This window comes from Telmatherina bonti (genome assembly GCF_933228915.1).
Source record: "Telmatherina bonti genome assembly, chromosome: 14".
Taxonomy (NCBI): domain Eukaryota; kingdom Metazoa; phylum Chordata; class Actinopteri; order Atheriniformes; family Telmatherinidae; genus Telmatherina; species Telmatherina bonti.
Genome location: NC_136612.1, coordinates 41079409 through 41103125, shown reverse-complemented (window position 1 = coordinate 41103125; position 23717 = coordinate 41079409). Strand labels below are relative to the sequence as shown.

Sequence of the window (23717 nt, the reverse complement as noted above, 5' to 3'; positions counted from 1 at the left end):
GACATGATGATAGACATGGTGATAGACATAATGATAGACATCATGGAAGACATGGTGATAGACATGATGATAGACATGGTGATAGACATGGTGATAGACATAATGATAGACATCATGATAGACATCATGATGGACATGATGATAGACATGATGATAGACATGGTGATAGACATGGTGATAGACATGATGAAAGACATGGTGATAGACATGATAGACATGATGACAGACATGATGATAGACATGGTGATAGACATGATGATAGACATGATGATAGACATGATGATAGACATGGTGATAGACATGATGATAGACATGGTGACAGACATGATGATAGACATGATGATAGACATGGTGATAGACATGATGATAGACATGGTGATAGACATGATGGAGACATGATGATAGACATGGTGATCGACATGATGGAGACATGGTGATAGACATGGTGATAGACATGATGATAGACATGGTGATAGACATGATGATAGACATGGTGATAGACATGGTGATAGACATGATGGAGACATGATGATAGACATGGTGATCGACATGATGATCGACATGATGATCGACATGATGGAGACATGATGATAGACATGGTGATAGACATGATGATAGACATGGTGATAGACATGATGGAGACATGGTGATAGACATGATGGAGACATGATGATAGACATGGTGATAGACATGATGATAGACATGATGGAGACATGGTGATAGACATGATGATAGACATGGTGATAGACATGATGGAGACATGGTGATAGACATGATGGAGACATGATGATAGACATGGTGATAGACATGATGATAGACATGATGATAGACATGGTGATAGACATGATGATAGACATGATGGAGACATGGTGATAGACATGATGATAGACATGGTGATAGACATGATGGAGACATGGTGATAGACATGATGGAGACATGATGATAGACATGGTGATAGACATGATGGAGACATGGTGATAGACATGGTGATAGACATGATGATAGACATGATGATCGACATGATGGAGACATGATGATAGACATGATGATAGAAGTGGTGATAGACATGGTGATAGACATGGTGATAGACATGATGATCGACATGATGATAGACATGATGATAGATATGGTGATAGACATGGTGATAGACATGATGATCGACATGATGATCGACATGATGATCGACATGATGATAGACATGGTGATAGACATCATGGAAGACATGATGATAGACATGATGATAGACATGGTGATAGACATGGAGACATGGTGATAGACATGATGGAGACATGATGATAGACATGGTGATAGACATGATGATAGACATGATGATAGACATGGTGATAGACATGATGGAGACATGATGATCGATATGATGATAGACATGGTGATAGACATGGTGATAGACATGATGATAGACATGATGATAGACATCATGGAAGACATGGTGATAGACATGGTGATAGACATGATGATAGACATGGTGATAGACATGGTGATAGACATAATGATAGACATCATGATAGACATCATGATAGACATGGTGATAGACATGATGATAGACATGGTGATAGACATGGTGATAGACATGATGAAAGACATGGTGATAGACATGATAGACATGATGACAGACATGATGATAGACATGGTGATAGACATGGTGATAGACATGATGATAGACATGATGATAGACATGGTGATAGACATGATGATAGACATGGTGACAGACATGATGATAGACATGATGATAGACATGGTGATAGACATGATGATCGACATGATGATCGACATGATGGAGACATGATGATAGACATGGTGATAGACATGATGATAGACATGGTGATAGACATGATGGAGACATGGTGATAGACATGATGGAGACATGATGATAGACATGGTGATAGACATGATGATAGACATGATGGAGACATGGTGATAGACATGATGATAGACATGGTGATAGACATGATGGAGACATGGTGATAGACATGGTGATAGACATGATGATAGACATGATGATCGACATGATGGAGACATGATGATAGACATGATGATAGAAGTGGTGATAGACATGGTGATAGACATGATGGAGACATGATGATAGACATGGTGATAGACATGATGATAGACATGATGATAGACATGGTGATAGACATGATGGAGACATGGTGATAGACATGGTGATAGACATGATGATAGACATGATGATCGACATGATGGAGACATGATGATAGACATGATGATAGAAGTGGTGATAGACGTGATAGACATGGTGATAGACATGATGATCGACATGATGATAGACATGATGATAGATATGGTGATAGACATGGTGATAGACATGATGATCGACATGATGATCGACATGATGATCGACATGATGATAGACATGGTGATAGACATCATGGAAGACATGATGATAGACATGGTGATAGACATGATGAAAGACATGGTGATAGACATGGTGATAGACATGATGATAGACATGGTGACAGACATGATGATAGACATGATGAAAGACATGGTGATAGACATGGTGATCGACATGATGATAGACATGGTGACAGACATGATGATAGACATGATGAAAGACATGGTGATAGACATGGTGATAGACATGATGAAAGACATGGTGATAGACATGGTGATAGACATGATGATAGACATGGTGACAGACATGATGATAGACATGATGAAAGACATGGTGATAGACATGGTGATAGACATGATGATAGACATGGTGACAGACATGATGATAGACATGATGAAAGACATGGTGATAGACATGGTGATAGACATGATGAAAGACATGGTGATAGACATGGTGATAGACATGATGATAGACATGGTGATAGACATGGTGATAGACATGATGAAAGACATGGTGATAGACATGGTGATAGACATGATGATAGACATGGTGACAGACATGATGATAGACATGATGATAGACATGGTGATCGACATGATGATAGACATGAATCCTTTTCAGCTGCTAAAACTAAACAAGACATTTTGTGAACAACTGATGGTCTTAGTCCTGGTTCCAGAAGACCAGAACCTGTTTGGACCAACAGCCGAGGTGGTGCATGGACAATAACATACAGCTGAATTGAAAGTGAAGCATTGAACAGTTTATGACATGTTATCAGGTGACATGAGCAGCTGATGGCTGCTCTTCCTACCTTTTTGAGGCGTTTCTCGTGAGCTCCTTTCATCTGAGGAACAATAGACACACAGTCAGGGCTGCTTAAATCACCACACACACACACACACACACACACACACACACACACACACACACACACACACACACACACACACACGGTGACGTTACACCTCACCGGTGACATCAGAACCCAGGAGAACCGGACTAAGCCCACCTTCTTCTTGGGTCCACTGTCCACAGGCTGCTCCTTCTCCTTCTTTCTCTTGTGGCCCCCCTCCCCCCTGCCTCCCTCCTCCACAGAGGGAGGGACTTTCTTCTTAGGAGGGGGGTCGTCTGTGAGCTTCCAGCGGCCCACCTCGCCGTTATCCAGCCTGCGCTTCCCAGAGGCGTCCGCCTGGTCCTGGAAACAGGTCTACATTAGCTCTGGGAGCAGCCAGACTCCGTGGACCAGACGGACTGGACTCACCTTACTGGTTTTGCCCTCTTTGTGGCACTTGGGACACTCCCAGCAGTTCGGGATCTCATCGTTGATGATTCCTTCAGCTTTGCCCATCTGAGGACGAAACATCAGCAAAGTTTTCTCAAAGCGGGACATCGTGAGGCCAAAGGCCGGGTCCGGTCTGGCAGCGGAGTCGGATCGGGTCACTGACCTTTAGGCAGCTGGGGTGAATGATCTCATTGCAGATGGTGCACTCCATCAGGGACAAGCTGAACTTGTCCTCTTCAGAGTCCACCGTGTCCTCCTTCCCCGCCTCACCGCACGCAAAACACACCGCCGTGTGGGGAAGAACCGGCTGCAGGAGACAGATAGGGATCAGGTCTGGACTCAGGGATCAGGTCTGGACTCATGGATCAGGTCTGGACTCATGGATCAGGTCTGGACTGTGGGATCAGGTCTGGACTCAGGGATCAGGTCTGGACTGTGGGATCAGGTCTGGACTGTGGGATCAGGTCTGGACTCATGGATCAGGTCTGGACTCAGGGATCAGGTCTGGACTCAGGGATCAGGTCTGGACTGTGGGATCAGGTCTGGACTGTGGGATCAGGTCTGGACTCAGGGATCAGGTCTGGACTCAGGGATCAGGTCTGGACTGTGGGATCAGCTCTGGACTCAGGGATCAGGTCTGGACTCAGGGATCAGGTCTGGACTCAGGGATCAGGTCTGGACTCATGGATCAGGTCTAGACTGTGGGATCAGGTCTGGACTGTGAGATCAGGTCTGGACTGTGGGATCAGGTCTGGACTCATGGATCAGGTCTGGACTCATGGATCAGGTCTGGACTCATGGATCAGGTCTGGACTCAGGGATCAGGTCTGGACTGTGGGATCAGGTCTGGACTCATGGATCAGGTCTAGACTGTGGGATCAGGTCTAGACTGTGGGATCAGGTCTGGACTGTGGGATCAGGTCTGGACTGTGGGATCAGGTCTGGACTCATGGATCAGGTCTGGACTCAGGGATCAGGTCTGATCAGGTCTTAGTGGTTTCCCTGTACCTGGACTGGATCTGGACTGGACCTGTACTGGATCTGTGCTGGATCTGTGCTGGATCTGGACCTGTACTGGACCAGGACTGGACCTGGACTGGACCTGGACTGGATCTGGATTGGATCTGGACCTGGACTGGAACTGTACTGGATCTGGACTGGATCTGGACATGTACTGGACCTGGACTGGATCTGGACCTGAACTGGACCTGTACTGGATCTGGACCTGTGCTGGATCTTTACAGGACCTGTACTGGACCTGGACTGGATCTGGACCTGTACTGGATCTGGACTTGATCTGGACATGTACTGGACCTGGACTGGACCTGGACTGGATCTGTACTAGACTTGGACTGGATCTGGACCTGTACTGGATGTGTACTGGACCTGGACTAGACCTGTACTGGATCTGGACTGGATCTGGACCTGTACTGGATCTGGACTGGATCTGGACCTGTACTGGATCTGGATTGGATCTGGACCTCTACTGGATCTGCACTGGATCTGGATCTGTGCTGGACCTGGACTGGATCTGGACTGGATCTGGATCTGTACTGGATCTGGACCTGTACTGGATATGGACTTGATCTGGACCTGTACTGAATCTGTATTGGACCTGTACTGAACCTGGACTGGATCTGGACCTGTACTGGACGTGTACTGGACCTGGACTGGATCTGGACTGGATCTGGACCTGTACTGGACCTGTACTGGATCTGGACCTGTACTGGATCTGTACAGGACCTGTACTGGATCTGGACCTGGACTGGATCTGGACTGGACCTGGACTGGACCTGGACTGGATCTGTTCTGGACCTGGACTGGACCTGGACTGGATCTGGACTGGACCTGGACTGGACCTGGACTGGATCTGTTCTGGACCTGGACTGGACCTGTACTGGATCTGGACTGGATCTGGACTGGACCTGGACTGGATCTGTTCTGGACCTGTACTGGATCTGGACCTGTACTGGACATGTACTGGACATGTACTGGATCCGGACTGGATCTGGACCTGTACTGGATCTGTTCTGGACCTGTACTGGACCTGTACTGGACATGTACTGGATCTGGACCTGTACTGGACTTGTACTGGATCTGGACTGGATCTGGACTTGATCTGGACTTGATCTGGACATGTACTGGATCTGTACTGGACCTGGACTGGATCTGTACTAGACTTGAACTGGATCTGGACCTGTACTGGATGTGTACTGGACCTGGAATAGACCTGTACTGGATCTGGACTGGATCTGGACTTGATCTGGACATGTACTGGATCTGTACAGGACCTGGACTGGACCTGGACTGGATCTGTACTAGACTTGGACTGGATCTGGACCTGTACTGAACCTGGAAGTGTACTGGACCTGGACTGGACCTGGACTGGATCTGTACTAGACTTGGACTGGATCTGGACCTGTACTGGATGTGTACTGGACCTGGACTAGACCTGTACTGGATCTGGACCTGTACTGGACCTGTACGGGATCTGTACTGGATCTGGACTGGATCTGGACCTGTACTGGATCTGGACTGGATCTGGACCTGTACTGGATCTGGATTGGATCTGGACCTGTACTGGATCTGGACTGGATCTGGACCTGTACTGGATCTGGATTGGATCTGGACCTGTACTGGATCTGGATCTGTACTGGACCTGTACGGGATCTGTACTGGATCTGTACTGGATCTGGACCTGTACGGGATCTGTACTGGATCTGGACCTGTACTGGATCTGGATCTGGACTGGATCTGTACAGGACCTGGACTGGATCTGGACTGGATCTGGACCTGTACTGGATCTGGATTGGATCTGGACCTGTACTGGATCTGGACTGGATCTGGACCTGTACTGCATCTGGACCTGTACTGGATCTGGACTGGATCTGGATCTGTACTGGACCTGGACTGGATCTGGACTGGATCTGGATCTGTACTGGATCTGGACCTGTACTGGATATGGACTTGTTCTGGACCTGTACTGAATCTGGACTAGATCTGGACCTGTACTGGACGTGTACTGGACCTGGACTGGACCTGGACTGAATCTGGACTGGATCTGGACCTGTACTGGATCTGGACCTGTACTGGATCTGGACCTGTACTGGATCTGTACAGGACCTGTACTGGATCTGGACCTGTACTGGATCTGTACTGGACTTGGACTGGACCTGTACTGGACCTGTACTGGATCTGGACTGGATCTGGACCTGGACTGGATCTGGACTGGACCTGGACTGGACCTGGACTGGATCTGTTCTGGACCTGTACTGGGCCTGTACTGGACCTGGACTGGATCTGGACTGGATCTGAACTGGATCTGGACTGGACCTGTACAGGACCTGGACTGGATCTGGACTGGATCTGGACTGGATCTGGACTGGACCTGTACTGGATGTGGACTTGATCTGGACATGTACTGGACCTGGACTGGATCTGGACTGGATCTGGACTTGTACTGGATCTGGACTGGATCTGGACCTGTAATGGACATGTACTGGACCTGGACTGGATTTGGACTGGATCTGGACTGGATCTGGACCTGTACGGGATCTGGACTGGACCTGTACTGGATCTGGACCTCTACTGGATCTAGACTGGATCTGGACCTGTACTGGACGTGTACTGGACCTGGACTGGATCTGGACTTGTACTGGATCTGGACTGGATCTGGACCTCTACTGGATCTGGACTGGATCTGGACCTGTACTGGACGTGTACTGGACCTGAACTGGATTTGGACTGGATCTGGACCTGGACTGGATCTGGACTGGATCTGGACTGGATCTGGACTGGATCTGGACCTCGACTGGATCTGGACCTGTACTGGACGTGTACTGGACCTGGACTGGATCTGGACTGGATCTGGACTGGATCTGGACTTGTACTGGATCTGGACTGGATCTGGACCTCTACTGGATCTGGACCTGTACTGGAAGTGTACTGGACGTGTACTGGACCTGAACTGGATTTGGACTGGATCTGGACCTGGACGGGATCTGGACTGGATCTGGACCTGTACTGGATCTGGACTGGATCTGTACTAGACCTGGACTGGCTCTGGACCTGTACTGGATCTGGACTGGATCTGTACAGGACCTGTACTGGATCTGAATCTGGACTGGATCTGGACCTGTACTGGATCTGGACTTGATCTGGACCTGTACTGGATCTGTGCTTGACCTGGACTGGATCTGTGCTTGACCTGTACTGGATCTGTGCTTGACCTGGACTGGACCTGTACTGGATCTGGACTGGATCTGTACAGGACCTGTACTGGATCTGAATCTGGACTGGATCTGGACCTGTACTGGATCTGGACTTGATCTGGACCTGTACTGGATCTGTGCTTGACCTGGACTGGATCTGTACATGACCTGTACTGGATCTGTACATGACCTGTACTGGATCTGTGCTTGACCTGGACTGGATCTGTGCTTGACCTGTACTGGATCTGTGCTGGAACTGTACTGGATCTGTGCTTGACCTGTACTGGATCTGGACTGGATCTGTACAGGACCTGTACTGGATCTGAATCTGGACTGGATCTGGACCTGTACTGGATCTGGACTTGATCTGGACCTGTACTGGATCTGTGCTTGACCTGGACTGGATCTGTGCTTGACCTGGACTGGATCTGTGCTTGACCTGGACTGGAACTGTACTGGATCTGTACTGGAACTGTACTGGATCTGTGCTTGACCTGGACTGGATCTGTGCTTGACCTGGACTGGACCTGGACTGGATCTGTTCTGGAACTGTACTGGATCTGTACATGACCTGTACTGGATCTGGATCTGGATCTGGACTGGATCTGTACTGGAACTGTACTGGATCTGTGCTTGACCTGTACTGGATCTGGACTGGATCTGTACAGGACCTGTACTGGATCTGAATCTGGACTGGATCTGGACCTGTACTGGATCTGGACTTGATCTGGACCTGTACTGGATCTGTGCTTGACCTGGACTGGATCTGTGCTTGACCTGGACTGGATCTGTGCTTGACCTGGACTGGAACTGTACTGGATCTGTACTGGAACTGTACTGGATCTGTGCTTGACCTGGACTGGATCTGTGCTTGACCTGGACTGGACCTGGACTGGATCTGTTCTGGAACTGTACTGGATCTGTACATGACCTGTACTGGATCTGGATCTGGATCTGGACTGGATCTGTACAGGACCTGGACTGGATCTGGACTGGATCTGGACCTGTACTGGATCTGGATTGGATCTGGACCTGTACTGGATCTGGACTGGATCTGGACCTGTACTGGATCTGGATCTGGACTGGATCTGGATCTGTACTGGATCTGGATATGTACTGGATCTGGACCTGTACCGGATATGGACTTGATCTGGACCTGTACTGAATCTGGACTAGATCTGGACCTGTACTGGACGTGTACTGGACCTGGACTGGACCTGGACTGGATCTGGACTGAATCTGGACTGGATCTGGACTGGACCTGGACTGGACCTGGACTGGATCTGTTCTGGACTTGGACTGGACCTGTACTGGACCTGTACTGGATCTGGACTGGATCTGGACCTGGACTGGATCTGGACTGGACCTGGACTGGATCTGTTCTGGACCTGTACTGGGCCTGTACTGGACCTGGACTGGATCTGGACTGGACCTGTACAGGACCTGTACTGGATGTGGACTTGATCTGGACATGTACTGGACCTGGACTGGATCTGGACTTGTACTGGATCTGGACTGGATCTGGACCTGTAATGGACATGTACTGGATTTGGACTGGATCTGGATCTGGATCTGGACTGGATCTGGACCTGTACGGGATCTGGACTGGACCTGTACTGGATCTGGACCTCTACTGGATCTGGACCTGTACTGGACGTGTACTGGACCTGGACTGGATCTGGACTGGATCTGGACTTGTACTGGATCTGGACTGGATCTGGACCTCTACTGGATCTGGACTGGATCTGGACGTGTACTGGACCTGAACTGGATTTGGACTGGATCTGGACCTGTACTGGATCTGGACTGGATCTGGACTTGTACTGGATCTGGACTGGATCTGGACCTCTACTGGATCTGGACTGGATCTGGACCTGGACTGGATCTGGACTGGATCTGGACCTCTACTGGATCTGGACTGGATCTGGACCTGTACTGGACGTGTACTGGACCTGGACTGGATCTGGACTTGTACTGGATCTGGACTGGATCTGGACCTGTACGGGATCTGGACTGGATCTGGACTGGATCTGGACCTGTACTGGATCTGTACTGGATATGTACTAGACCTGGACTGGTTCTGGACCTGTACTGGATCTGTACTGGATCTGTACAGGACTTGTACTGGATCTGGATCTGTACTGGATCTGGACCTGTACTGGATCTGGACTTGATCTGGACCTGTACTGGATCTGTACATGACCTGTACTGGATCTGTGCTTGACCTGGACTGGAACTGTACTGGATCTGTACTGGAACTGTACTGGATCTGTGCTTGACCTGGACTGATGGATCTGTACAGGACCTGTACTGGATCTGGACCTGTACTGGATCTGTACTGCATCTGGACTGGACCTGGACTGGATCTGTTCTGGACTTGGACTGGACCTGTACTGGACCTGGAATGGATCTGGACTGGACCTGTACAGGACCTGGACTGGATCTGGACTGGATCTGGACTGGACCTGTACTGGATGTGGACTTGATCTGGACATGTACTGGACCTGGACTGGATCTGGACTGGATCTGGACTTGTACTGGATCTGGACTGGATCTGGACCTGTAATGGACATGTACTGGACCTGGACTGGATTTGGACTGGATCTGGACCTGGACTGGATCTGGACTGGATCTGGACCTGTACGGGATCTGGACTGGACCTGTACTGGATCTGGACCTCTACTGGATCTGGACTGGATCTGGACCTGTACTGGACGTGTACTGGACCTGGACTGGATCTGGACTGGATCTGGACTTGTACTGGATCTGGACTGGATCTGGACCTGTACTGGATCTGGACTGGATCTGTACTAGACCTGGACTGGCTCTGGACCTGTACTGGATCTGGACTGGATCTGTACAGGACCTGTACTGGATCTGGACCTGTACTGGATCTGGACCTGTACTGGATCTGGACCTGTACTGGACCTGTACTAGATCTGGACCTGGACTGGACCTGTACTGGATCTGGACTGGATCTGGACCTGTACTGGATCTGAACAAGACCTGTACTGGATCTGGACCTGTACTGGATCTGTACAGGACCTGTAGTGGATCTGGACTGGATCTGGACCTGTACTGGACCTGGACTGGATCTGGACCTGGACCTGGACCTGGACTGGATCTGGATCTGGACCTGGACCTGGACTGGATCTGGACCTGTACTGGATCTGGACCTGGACTGGATCTGGACCTGTACAGGACCTGGACTGGATCTGGACCTGGACTGGATCTCGACTGGATCTGGACCTGTAATGGACCTGTACTGGATCTGCACTGGATCTGGACCTTTAGTGGACCTGTACTGGATCTGGACCTGGACTGGACATGGACTGGATCTGGACTGGATCTGGACCTGGACTAGAACTGGACTGGATCTGGACCTGTACTGGATCTGGACCTGGACTGGACCATGACTGGAGCTTTACTGGAACTGTACTGGATCTGGACCTGTACTGGATCTGTACAGGACCTGTACTGGATCTGGACTGGATCTGGACCTGTACTGGACCTGTACTGGATCTGTACTGGATCTGTACTGGACCTGTACTGGATCTGGACCTGTACTGGACCTGGACTGGACCTGGACTGGATCTGTTCTGGACCTGCACTGGATCTGTACTGGATCTGGACTCGACCTGGACCTTTAGTGGACCTGTACTGGATCTGGACCTGGACTGGACCTGGACTGGATCTGGACTGGATCTGGACCTGGACTAGAACTGGACTGGATCTGGACCTGTACTGGATCTGGACCTGTACTAGATCTGGACCTGGACTGGACCTGTACTGGATCTGGACTGGATCTGGACCTGTACTGGATCTGTACAGGACCTGGACTGGATCTGGACTGGATCTGGACCTGTACAGGATCTGTGCTGGACCTGGACTGGACCTGGACTGGATCTGGACTGGACCTGGACTGGATCTGGACCTGTACTGGATCTGTACTGGACCTGGACCTGGACTGGACCTGGACTGGATCTGTTCTGGACCTGTACTGAATCTGGACTGGATCTGGACCTGTACTGAATCTGGACCTAACTGGACCTTTCCTGGATCTGGACTGGATCTGGACTGGATCTGGAACTGTGCTAGATCTGGACTGGATCTGGACCTGAACTGGACCTGTACTGGAGCTTTACTGGACCTGTACTGGATCTGGACCTGTACTGGATCTGTACAGGACCTGTACTTGATCTGGACTGGATCTGGACCTGTACTGTACCTGGACTGGATCTGGACTGGATCTGGACCTGTACTGGATCTGTACTGGACCTGTACTGGACCTGGACTGGATCTGGACCTGTACTGGACCTGGACTGGACCTGGACTGGACCTGGACTGGATCTGTTCTGGACCTGTACTGGATCTGTACTGGAACTGGACTCGACCTGGACTGGATCTGGACCTGGACTGGATCTCGACTGGATCTGGACCTGTACTGGATCTGGACTGGATCTGGACCTTTAGTGGACCTGTACTGGATCTGGACCTGGACTGGACCTGGACTGGATCAGGACTGGATCTGGACCTGGACTAGAACTGTACTAGATCTGGACCTGGACTGGACCTGTACTGGATTTGGACTGGATCTGGACCTGTACTGGATCTGTACAAGACCTGTACTGGATCTGGACCTTTACTGGATCTGTACAGGACCTGTACTGGATCTGGACTGGATCTGGACCTGTACTTGACCTGTACTGGATCTGGACCTGTACTGGATCTGTGCTGGACCTGGACTGGACCTAGACTGGATCTGGACCTGTACTGGATCTGTACTGGACCTGTACTGGACCTGTACTGGACCTGTACTGGACCTGGACTGGATCTGTTCTGGACCTGGACTGAATCTGGACTAGATCTGGACTGGATCTGGACTGGATCTCGACAGAGTCTGTACCTGTACTGGATCTGGACTGGATCTGGACCTGTACTGAATCTGGACCTGTACTGGATCTGTACAGGACCTGTACTGGATCTGGACTGGATCTGGACCTGTACTGGACCTGGTCTGGATCTGGACTGGATCTGGACCTATACTGGATCTGGACCTGTACTGGATCTGTACAGGACCTGTACTGGATCTGGACTGGATCTGGACCTGTACTGGACCTGGACTGGATCTGGACTGGATCTGGACCTGGACTGGATCTGTACTGGACCTGTACTGGACCTGGACTGGACCTGGACTGGATCTGTTCTGGACCTGTACTGGATCTGTACTGGAACTGGACTCGACCTGGACTGGATCTGGACCTGGACTGGACCTGGACTGGATCAGGACCTGTAATGGACCTGTACTGGATCTGCACTGGATCTGGACCTTTAGTGGACCTGTACTGGATCTGGACCTGGACTGGACATGGTCTGGATCTGGACTGGATCTGGACTGGATCTGGACCTGGACTAGAACTGGACTGGATCTGGACCTGTACTGGACCTGTACTGGATCTGGACCTGGACTGGACCATGACAGGAGCTTTACTGGACCTGTACTGGATCTGGACTGGATCTGGACCTGTACTGGATCTGGACCTGTACTGGATCTGTACAGGACCTGTACAGGATCTGGACCTGTACTGGACCTGGACTGGATCTGGACTGGATCTGGACCTGTACTGGACCTATACTGGATCTGTTCTGGACCTGTACTGGACCTGTACTGGATCTGTACTGGAACTGGACTCGACCTGGACTGGATCTGGACCTGGACTGGATCTCGACTGGATCTGGACCTGTACAGGACCTGGACTGGATCTGGACCTGGACTGGATCTGCACTGGATCTGGACCTGTAATGGACCTGTACTGGATCTGCACTGGATCTGGACCTTTAGTGGACCTGTACTGGACCTGTACTGGACCTGGACCTGGACTGGACCTGGACTGGATCTGTTCTGGACCTGTACTGGACCTGGACTGAATCTGGATTGGATCTGGACTGGATCTCGACAGGGTCTGGACCTGTACTGGATCTGGACTGGATCTGGATCTGGACCTGGACTGGATCTGTACTGGACCTGTACTGGATCTGGACCTGTACTGGACCTGGACTGGACCTGGACTGGATCTGTTCTGGACCTGTACTGGATCTGTACTGGAACTGGACTCGACCTGGACTGGATCTGGACCTGGACTGGATCTCGACTGGATCTGGACCTGTAATGGACCTGTACTGGATCTGGACCTGGACTGGATCTGGACTGGATTTGGACCTGTAATGGACCTGTACTGGATCTGGACTGGATCTGGACCTTTAGTGGACCTGTACTGGATCTGGACCTGGACTGGACCTGGACTGGATCTGGATCTGGACTGGATCTGGACCTGGACTAGAACTGGACTGGATCTGGACCTGTACTGGATCTGGACCTGGACTGGACCTGTACTAGATCTGGACCTGGACTGGACCTGTACTGGATCTGGACTGGATCTGGACCTGTACTGGATCTGTACAAGACCTGTACTGGATCTGGACCTGTACTGGATCTGTACAGGATCTGGACCTGTACTTGACCTGTACTGGATCTGGACTGGATCTGGACCTGTACTGGACCTGGACTGGATCTGGACTGGATCTGGACCTGTACTGGATCTGTACTGGACCTGTACTGGACCTGGACTGGATCTGGACCTGTACTGGACCTGGACTGGACCTGGACTGGATCTGTTCTGGACCTGTACTGGATCTGTACTGGAACTGGACTCGACCTGGACTGGATTTGGACCTGGACTGGATCTGGACCTGTAATGGACCTGTACTGGATCTGGACCTTTAGTGGACCTGTACTGGATCTGGACCTGGACTGGACCTGTACTGGATCTGGATCTGGACCTGGACTGGACCTGGACTGGATCAGGACTGGATCTGGACCTGGACTGGAACTGTACTAGATCTGGACCTGGACTGGACCTGGACTGGATTTGGACTGGATCTGGACCTGTACTGGAGCTGTACAAGACCTGTACTGGATCTGGACCTGTACTGGATCTGTACAGGACCTGTACTGGATCTGGACTGGATCTGGACCTGTACTTGACCTGTACTGGATCTGGACTGGATCTGGACCTGTACTGGATCTGTGCTGGATCTGTGCTGGACCTGGACTGGACCTAGACTGGATCTGGACCTGTACTGGATCTGTACTGGACCTGTACTGGACCTGGACCTGGACCTGGACCTGGACTGGACCTGGACTGGATCTGTTCTGGACCTGGACTGAATCTGGACTGAATCTGGACTGGATCTCGACAGGGTCTGTACCTGTACTGGATCTGGACTGGATCTCGACAGGGTCTGTACCTGTACTGGATCTGGACTGGATCTGGACCTGTACTGAATCTGGACCTGTACTGGATCTGTACAGGACCTGTACTGGATCTGGACTGGATCTGGACCTGTACTGGACCTGGACTGCATCTGGACTGGATCTGGACCTATACTGGATCTGGACCTGTACTGGATCTGTACAGGACCTGTACTGGACCTGGACTGGATCTGGACCTGTACTGGACCTGGACTGGATCTGGACTGGACCTGTACTGGACCTGGACTGGATCTGTTCTGGACCTGTACTGGATCTGTACTGGAACTGGACTCGACCTGGACTGGATCTGGACCTGGACTGGATCTCGACTGGATCTGGACCTGTAATGGACCTGTACTGGATCTGGACTGGATCTGGACCTTTAGTGGACCTGTACTAGATCTGGACCTGTACTGGATCTGGACTGGATCTAGACTGGGTCTGGACCTGTACTGGACCTGGACTGGATCTGGACTGGATCTGGACCTGGACTGGATCCGTACTGGACCTGTACTGGACCTGGACTGGACCTGGACTGGATCTGTTCTGGACCTGTACTGGATCTGTACTGGAACTGGACTCGACCTGGACTGGATCTGGACCTGGACTGGATCTCGACTGGATCTGGACCTGTAATGGACCTGTACTGGATCTGGACTGGATCTGGACCTTTAGTGGACCTGTACTAGATCTGGACCTGGACTGGACCTGGACTGGACCTGGACTGGATCTGGACAGGATTTCGACAGGATCTGGACCTGTACTGGACCTGTACTGGACCTGTACTGGATCTGGATCTGGACCTGGACCTGGACTGGATCTGGACCTGTACTGGATCTGGACCTGTACTGGATCTGGACTGGATCTGGACCTGTACAGGACCTGGACTGGATCTGGACCTGGACTGGATCTCGACTGGATCTGGACCTGTAATGGACCTGTACTGGATCTGCACTGGATCTGGACCTTTAGTGGACCTGTACTGGATCTGGACCTGGACTGGACATGGACTGGATCTGGACTGGATCTGGACCTGGACTAGATCTGGACTGGATCTGGACCTGTACTGGACCTGTACTGGATCTGGACCTGGACTGGACCATGACTGGAGCTTTACTGGACCTGTACTGGATCTGGACTGGATCTGGACCTGTACTGGATCTGGACCTGTACTGGATCTGTACAGGACGTGTACAGGACCTGGACCTGTACTGGACCTGGACTGGATCTGGACCTGGACCTGGACTGGATCTGGATCTGGACCTGGACCTGGACTGGATCTGGACCTGTACTGGATCTGGACCTGTACAGGACCTGGACTGGATCTGGACCTGGACTGGATCTCGACTGGATCTGGACCTGTAATGGACCTGTACTGGATCTGCACTGGATCTGGACCTTTAGTGGACCTGTACTGGATCTGGACCTGTACAGGACCTGGACTGGATCTGGACCTGTACTGGATCTGGATCTGGACCTGGACTGGACCTGGACTGGATCTGTTCTGGACCTGAACTGGATCTGTACTGGAACTGGACTCGACCTGGACTGGATCTGGACCTGGACTGGATCTCGACTGGATCTGGACCTGTACTGGATCTGGACCTTTAGTGGACCTGTACTGGATCTGGACCTGGACTGGACCTGGACCTGTACTTGACCTGTACTGGATCTGGACTGGATCTGGACCTGTACTGGACCTGGACTGGATCTGGACTGGATCTGGACCTGTACTGGATCTGTACTGGACCTGTACTGGACCTGGACTGGATCTGTTCTGGACCTGTACTGGATCTGTACTGGAACTGGACTCGACCTGGACTGGATTTGGACCTGGACTGGATCTGGACCTGTAATGGACCTGTACTGGATCTGGACCTTTAGTGGACCTGTACTGGATCTGGACCTGGACTGGACCTGTACTGGATCTGGACCTGGACTGGACCTGGACTGGATCAGGACTGGATCTGGACTGGATCTGGACCTGGACTGGAACTGTACTAGATCTGGACCTGGACTGGACCTGTACTGGATTTGGACTGGATCTGGACCTGTACTGCATCTGTACAAGACCTGTACTGGATCTGGACCTGTACTGGATCTGTACAGGACCTGTACTGGATCTGGACTGGATCTGGACCTGTACTTGAATTGTACTGGATCTGGACTGGATCTGGACCTGTACTGGATCTGTGCTGGATCTGTGCTGGACCTGAACTGGACCTAGACTGGATCTGGACCTGTACTGGATCTGTACTGGACCTGTACTGGACCTGGAACTGGACCTGGACTGGACCTGGACTGGATCTGTTCTGGACCTGGACTGGATCTCGACAGGGTCTGTACCTGTACTGGATCTGGACTGGATCTGGACCTGTACTGAATCTGGACCTGTACTGGATCTGTACAGGACCTGTACTGGATCTGGACCTGTACTGGACCTGGACTGGATCTGGACTGGATCTGGACTGGATCTGGACCTATACTGGATCTGGACCTGTACTGGATCTGGACTGGATCTGGACCTGTACTGGACCTGGACTGGATCTGGACTGGACCTGTACTGGACCTGGACTGGACCTGGACTGGATCTGTTCTGGACCTGTACTGGATCTGTACTGGAACTGGACTCGACCTGGACTGGATCTGGACCTGGACTGGATCTCGACTGGATCTGGACCTGTAATGGACCTCTACTGGATCTGGACTGGATCTGGACCTTTAGTGGACCTGTACTAGATCTGGACCTGGACTGGACCTGTACTGGATCTGGACTGGATCTAGACTGGGTCTGGACCTGTACTGGACCTGGACTGGACCTGGACTGGATCTGGACTGGATCTGGACCTGGACTGGATCTGTACTGGACCTGGACTGGACCTGGACTGGATCTGTTCTGGACCTGTACTGGATCTGTACTGGAACTGGACTGGATCTGGACCTGTACTGGATCTGTGCTGGATCTGTGCTGGACCTGGACTGGACCTAGACTGGATCTGGACCTGTACTGGATCTGTACTGGACCTGTACTGGACCTGGACTGAATCTGGACTGGATCTCGACAGGGTCTGTACCTGTACTGGATCTGGACTGGATCTGGACCTGTACTGAATCTGGACCTGTACTGGATCTGTACAGGACCTGTACTGGATCTGGACTGGATCTGGACCTGTACTGGACCTGGACTGGATCTGGACTGGATCTGGACCTATACTGGATCTGGACCTGTACTGGATCTGGACTGGATCTGGACCTGTACTGGACCTGGACTGGACCTGGACTGGACCTGGACTGGATCTGTTCTGGACCTGTACTGGATCTGTACTGGAACTGGACTCGACCTGGACTGGATCTGGACCTGGACTGGATCTCGACTGGATCTGGACCTGTAATGGACCTCTACTGGATCTGGACTGGATCTGGACCTTTAGTGGACCTGTACTAGATCTGGACCTGGACTGGACCTGTACTGGATCTGGACTGGATCTAGACTGGGTCTGGACCTGTACTGGACCTGGACTGGACCTGGACTGGATCTGGACTGGATCTGGACCTGGACTGGATCTGTACTGGACCTGGACTGGACCTGTTCTGGACCTGTACTGGATCTGTACTGGAACTGGACTCGACCTGGACTGGATCTGGACCTGGACTGGATCTCGACTGGATCTGGACCTGTACTGGATCTGGACCTTTAGTGGACCTGTACTAGATCTGGACCTGGACTGGACCTGGACTGGATCTGGACAGGATTTCGACAGGATCTGGACCTGTACTGGACCTGGACTGGATCTGGACCTGTACTGGACCTGGACTGGATCTGGATCTGGACCTGGACCTGGACTGGATCTGGACCTGTACTGGATCTGGACTGGATCTGGACCTGTACTGGATCTGGACTGGATCTGGACCTGGACTGGATCTGGACCTGGACTGGATCTCGACTGGATCTGGACCTGTAATGGACCTGTACTGGATCTGCACTGGATCTGGACCTTTAGTGGACCTGTACTGGATCTGGACCTGGACTGGACATGGACTGGATCTGGACTGGATCTGGACCTGGACTAGAACTGGACTGCATCTGGACCTGTACTGGACCTGTACTGGATCTGGACCTGTACTGGATCTGTACAGGACCTGTACAGGACCTGGACTGGATCTGGACCTGTACTGGACCTGTACTGGATCTGGACTGGATCTGGACCTGTACTGGATCTGTGCTGGATCTGTGCTGGACATGGACTGGACCTGGACTGGACCTGGACTTGTACTGGATCTGTACTGGACCTGGACCTGGACTGGACCTGGACTGGATCTGTTCTGGACCTGTACTGGACCTGGACTGAATCTGGACTGGATCTGGACTGGATCTCGACAGGGTCTGGACCTGTACTGGATCTGGACTGGATCTGGACCTGTACTGAATCTGGACCTAACTGGACCTTTACTGGATCTGGACTGGATCTGTTCTGGATCTGGACCTGTACTAGATCTGGACTGGATCTGGAACTGGACTGGATGTAGACCTGTACTGGACGTGCACTGGATCTGGACCTGTACTGGATCTGTACTGAATCTGGACTGGATCTGGACTGGATCTGTACAGGACCTGTACTGGATCTGGATCTGTACTGGATCTGGACCTGTACTGGATCTGTGCTGGACCTGGACTGGACCTGGACTGCATCTGTTCTGGAACTGTACTGGATCAGTACTGGACCTGGACTGGATCTGGACTGGATCTGGACCTGGACTGGATCTTGACTGGATCTGGACCTGTACAGGACCTGGACTGGATCTCGACTGGATCTGGACCTGTAATGGACCTGTACTGGATCTGCACTGGATCTGGACCTTTAGTGGACCTGTACTGGATCTGGACCTGGACTGGACCTGGACTGGATCTGGACTGGATCTGGACCTGGACTAGAACTGGACTGGATCTGGACTGGATCTAGACTGGGTCTGGACCTGTACTGGACCTGTACTGGACCTGGACTGGATCTGGACTGGATCTGGACTGGATTTCGACAGGATCTGGACCTGTACTGGACCTGGACTGGATCTGGACTGGATTTCGACAGGATCTGGACCTGTACTGGATCTGTACTGGAACTGGACTGGATCTGGACTGGATCTGGACCTGTACTTGAATTGTACTGGATCTGGACTGGATCTGGACCTGTACTGGATCTGTGCTGGATCTGTGCTGGACCTGGACTGGACCTAGACTGGATCTGGACCTGTACTGGATCTGTACTGGACCTGTACTGGACCTGGAACTGGACCTGGACTGGACCTGGACTGGATCTGTTCTGGACCTGGACTGAATCTGGACTGAATCTGGACTGGATCTGGACTGGATCTCGACAGGGTCTGTACCTGTACTGGATCTGGACTGGATCTGGACCTGTACTGAATCTGGACCTGTACTGGATCTGTACAGGACCTGTACTGGATCTGGACTGGATCTGGACCTGTACTGGACCTGGACTGGATCTGGACTGGATCTGGACCTGTACTTGAATTGTACTGGATCTGGACTGGATCTGGACCTGTACTGGATCTGTGCTGGATCTGTGCTGGACCTGGACTGGACCTAGACTGGATCTGGACCTGTACTGGATCTGTACTGGACCTGTACTGGACCTGGACTGGATCTGTTCTGGACCTGGACTGAATCTGGACTGAATCTGGACTGGATCTGGACTGGATCTCGACAGGGTCTGTACCTGTACTGGATCTGGACTGGATCTGGACCTATACTGGATCTGGACCTGTACTGGATCTGTACAGGACCTGTACTGGATCTGGACTGGATCTGGACCTGTACTGGACCTGGACTGGACCTGGACTGGACCTGTACTGGACCTGGACTGGACCTGGACTGGACCTGGACTGGATCTGTTCTGGACCTGTACTGGATCTGTACTGGAACTGGACTCGACCTGGACTGGATCTGGACCTGGACTGGATCTCGACTGGATCTGGACCTGTAATGGACCTCTACTGGATCTGGACTGGATCTGGACCTGTAGTGGACCTGTACTAGATCTGGACCTGGACTGGACCTGTACTGGATCTGGACTGGATCTAGACTGGGTCTGGACCTGTACTGGACCTGGACTGGACCTGGACTGGATCTGGACTGGATCTGGACTTGGACTGGATCTGTACTGGACCTGGACTGGACCTGGACTGGATCTGTTCTGGACCTGTACTGGATCTGTACTGGAACTGGACTGGATCTGGACCTGTACTGGATCTGTGCTGGATCTGTGCTGGACCTGGACTGGACCTAGACTGGATCTGGACCTGTACTGGATCTGTACTGGACCTGTACTGGACCTGGACCTGGACCTGGACTGGACCTGGACTGGATCTGTTCTGGACCTGGACTGAATCTGGACTGAATCTGGACTGGATCTGGACTGGATCTCGACAGGGTCTGTACCTGTACTGGATCTGGACTGGATCTGGACCTGTACTGAATCTGGACCTGTACTGGATCTGTACAGGACCTGTACTGGATCTGGACTGGATCTGGACCTGGACTGGATCTCGACTGGATCTGGACCTATACTGGATCTGGACCTGTACTGGATCTGTACAGGACCTGTACTGGATCTGGACTGGATCTGGACCTGTACTGGACCTGGACTGGACCTGGACTGGACCTGGACTGGATCTGTTCTGGACCTGTACTGGATCTGTACTGGAACTGGACTCGACCTGGACTGGATCTGGACCTGGACTGGATCTCAACTGGATCTGGACCTGTAATGGACCTCTACTGGATCTGGACTGGATCTGGACCTTTAGTGGACCTGTACTAGATCTGGACCTGGACTGGACCTGTACTGGATCTGGACTGGATCTAGACTGGGTCTGGACCTGTACTGGACCTGGACTGGACCTGGACTGGATCTGGACTGGATCTGGACCTGGACTGGATCTGTACTGGACCTGGACTGGACCTGGACTGGATCTGTTCTGGACCTGTACTGGATCTGTACTGGAACTGGACTCGACCTGGACTGGATCTGGACCTGGACTGGATCTCGACTGGATCTGGACCTGTACTGGATCTGGACTGGATCTGGACCTTTAGTGGACCTGTACTAGATCTGGACCTGGACTGGACCTGGACTGGATCTGGACAGGATTTCGATAGGATCTGGACCTGTACTGGACCTGGACTGGATCTGGACTGGATCTGGACCTGTACTGGACCTGGACTGGATCTGGACCTGTACTGGATCTGGACTGGATCTGGACCTGTACTGGATCTGGACTGGATCTGGACCTGTACTGGATCTGGACTGGATCTGGACCTGTACAGGACCTGGACTGGATCTGGACCTGGACTGGATCTCGACTGGATCTGGACCTGTAATGGACCTGTACTGGATCTGCACTGGATCTGGACCTTTAGTGGACCTGTACTGGATCTGGACCTGGACTAGAACTGGACTGCATCTGGACCTGTACTGGACCTGTACTGGATCTGGACCTGTACTGGATCTGGACCTGTACTGGATCTGTACAGGACCTGTACAGGACCTGGACTGGATCTGGACCTGTACTGGACCTGTACTGGATCTGGACTGGATCTGGACCTGTACTGGATCTGTGCTGGATCTGTGCTGGACATGGACTGGACCTGGACTGGACCTGGACTGGATCTGGACCTGTACTGGATCTGTACTGGACCTGTACTGGACCTGGACCTGGACTGGACCTGGACTGGATCTGTTCTGGACCTGTACTGGACCTGGACTGAATCTGGACTGGATCTGGACTGGATCTCGACAGGGTCTGGACCTGTACTGGATCTGGACTGGATCTGGACCTGTACTGAATCTGGACCTAACTGGACCTTTACTGGATCTGGACTGGATCTGTTCTGGATCTGGACCTGTACTAGATCTGGACTGGATCTGGAACTGGACTGGATGTAGACCTGTACTGGACGTGCACTGGATCTGGACCTGTACTGGATCTGTACTGAATCTGGACTGGATCTGGACTGGATCTGTACAGGACCTGTACTGGATCTGGATCTGTACTGGATCTGGACCTGTACTGGATCTGTACATGACCTGTACGGGATCTGTGCTGGACCTGGACTGGACCTGGACTGGATCTGTTCTGGAACTGTACTGGATCAGTACTGGACCTGGACTGGATCTGGACTGGATCTGGACCTGGACTGGATCTTGACTGGATCTGGACCTGTACAGGACCTGGACTGGATCTCGACTGGATCTGGACCTGTAATGGACCTGTACTGGATCTGCACTGGATCTGGACCTGTACTGGATCTGGACTGGATCTGGACCTGTACTGGATCTGTGCTGGATCTGTGCTGGACCTGGACTGGACCTGTACTGGATCTGTACTGGACCTGGACCTGGACTGGATCTGTTATGGACCTGTACTGGACCTGGACTGGACCTGGACTGGATCTGGATCTGGACCTGGACTAGAACTGGACTGGATCTGGACCTGTACTGGATCTGGACCTGTACTGAA

General features: G+C 51.7%; 1 protein-coding gene across 1 annotated transcript in view; it reads right to left on the bottom strand.

Annotated features, from left to right (window-relative positions):
* Nucleotides 1–23717, bottom strand: part of fbxl19 (F-box and leucine rich repeat protein 19) — a 126197-nt gene that overhangs the window by 21193 nt on the left and 81287 nt on the right. Inside the window, exons 3-6 of the mRNA XM_079252516.1 lie at nucleotides 3820–3963; nucleotides 3636–3722; nucleotides 3384–3569; nucleotides 3186–3218 (exon numbers count right to left, since the gene is read on the bottom strand). Coding sequence (XP_079108642.1) covers nucleotides 3186–3218; nucleotides 3384–3569; nucleotides 3636–3722; nucleotides 3820–3963 — 450 coding nt within the window. The remainder of the gene's footprint in view (nucleotides 1–3185; nucleotides 3219–3383; nucleotides 3570–3635; nucleotides 3723–3819; nucleotides 3964–23717) is intronic.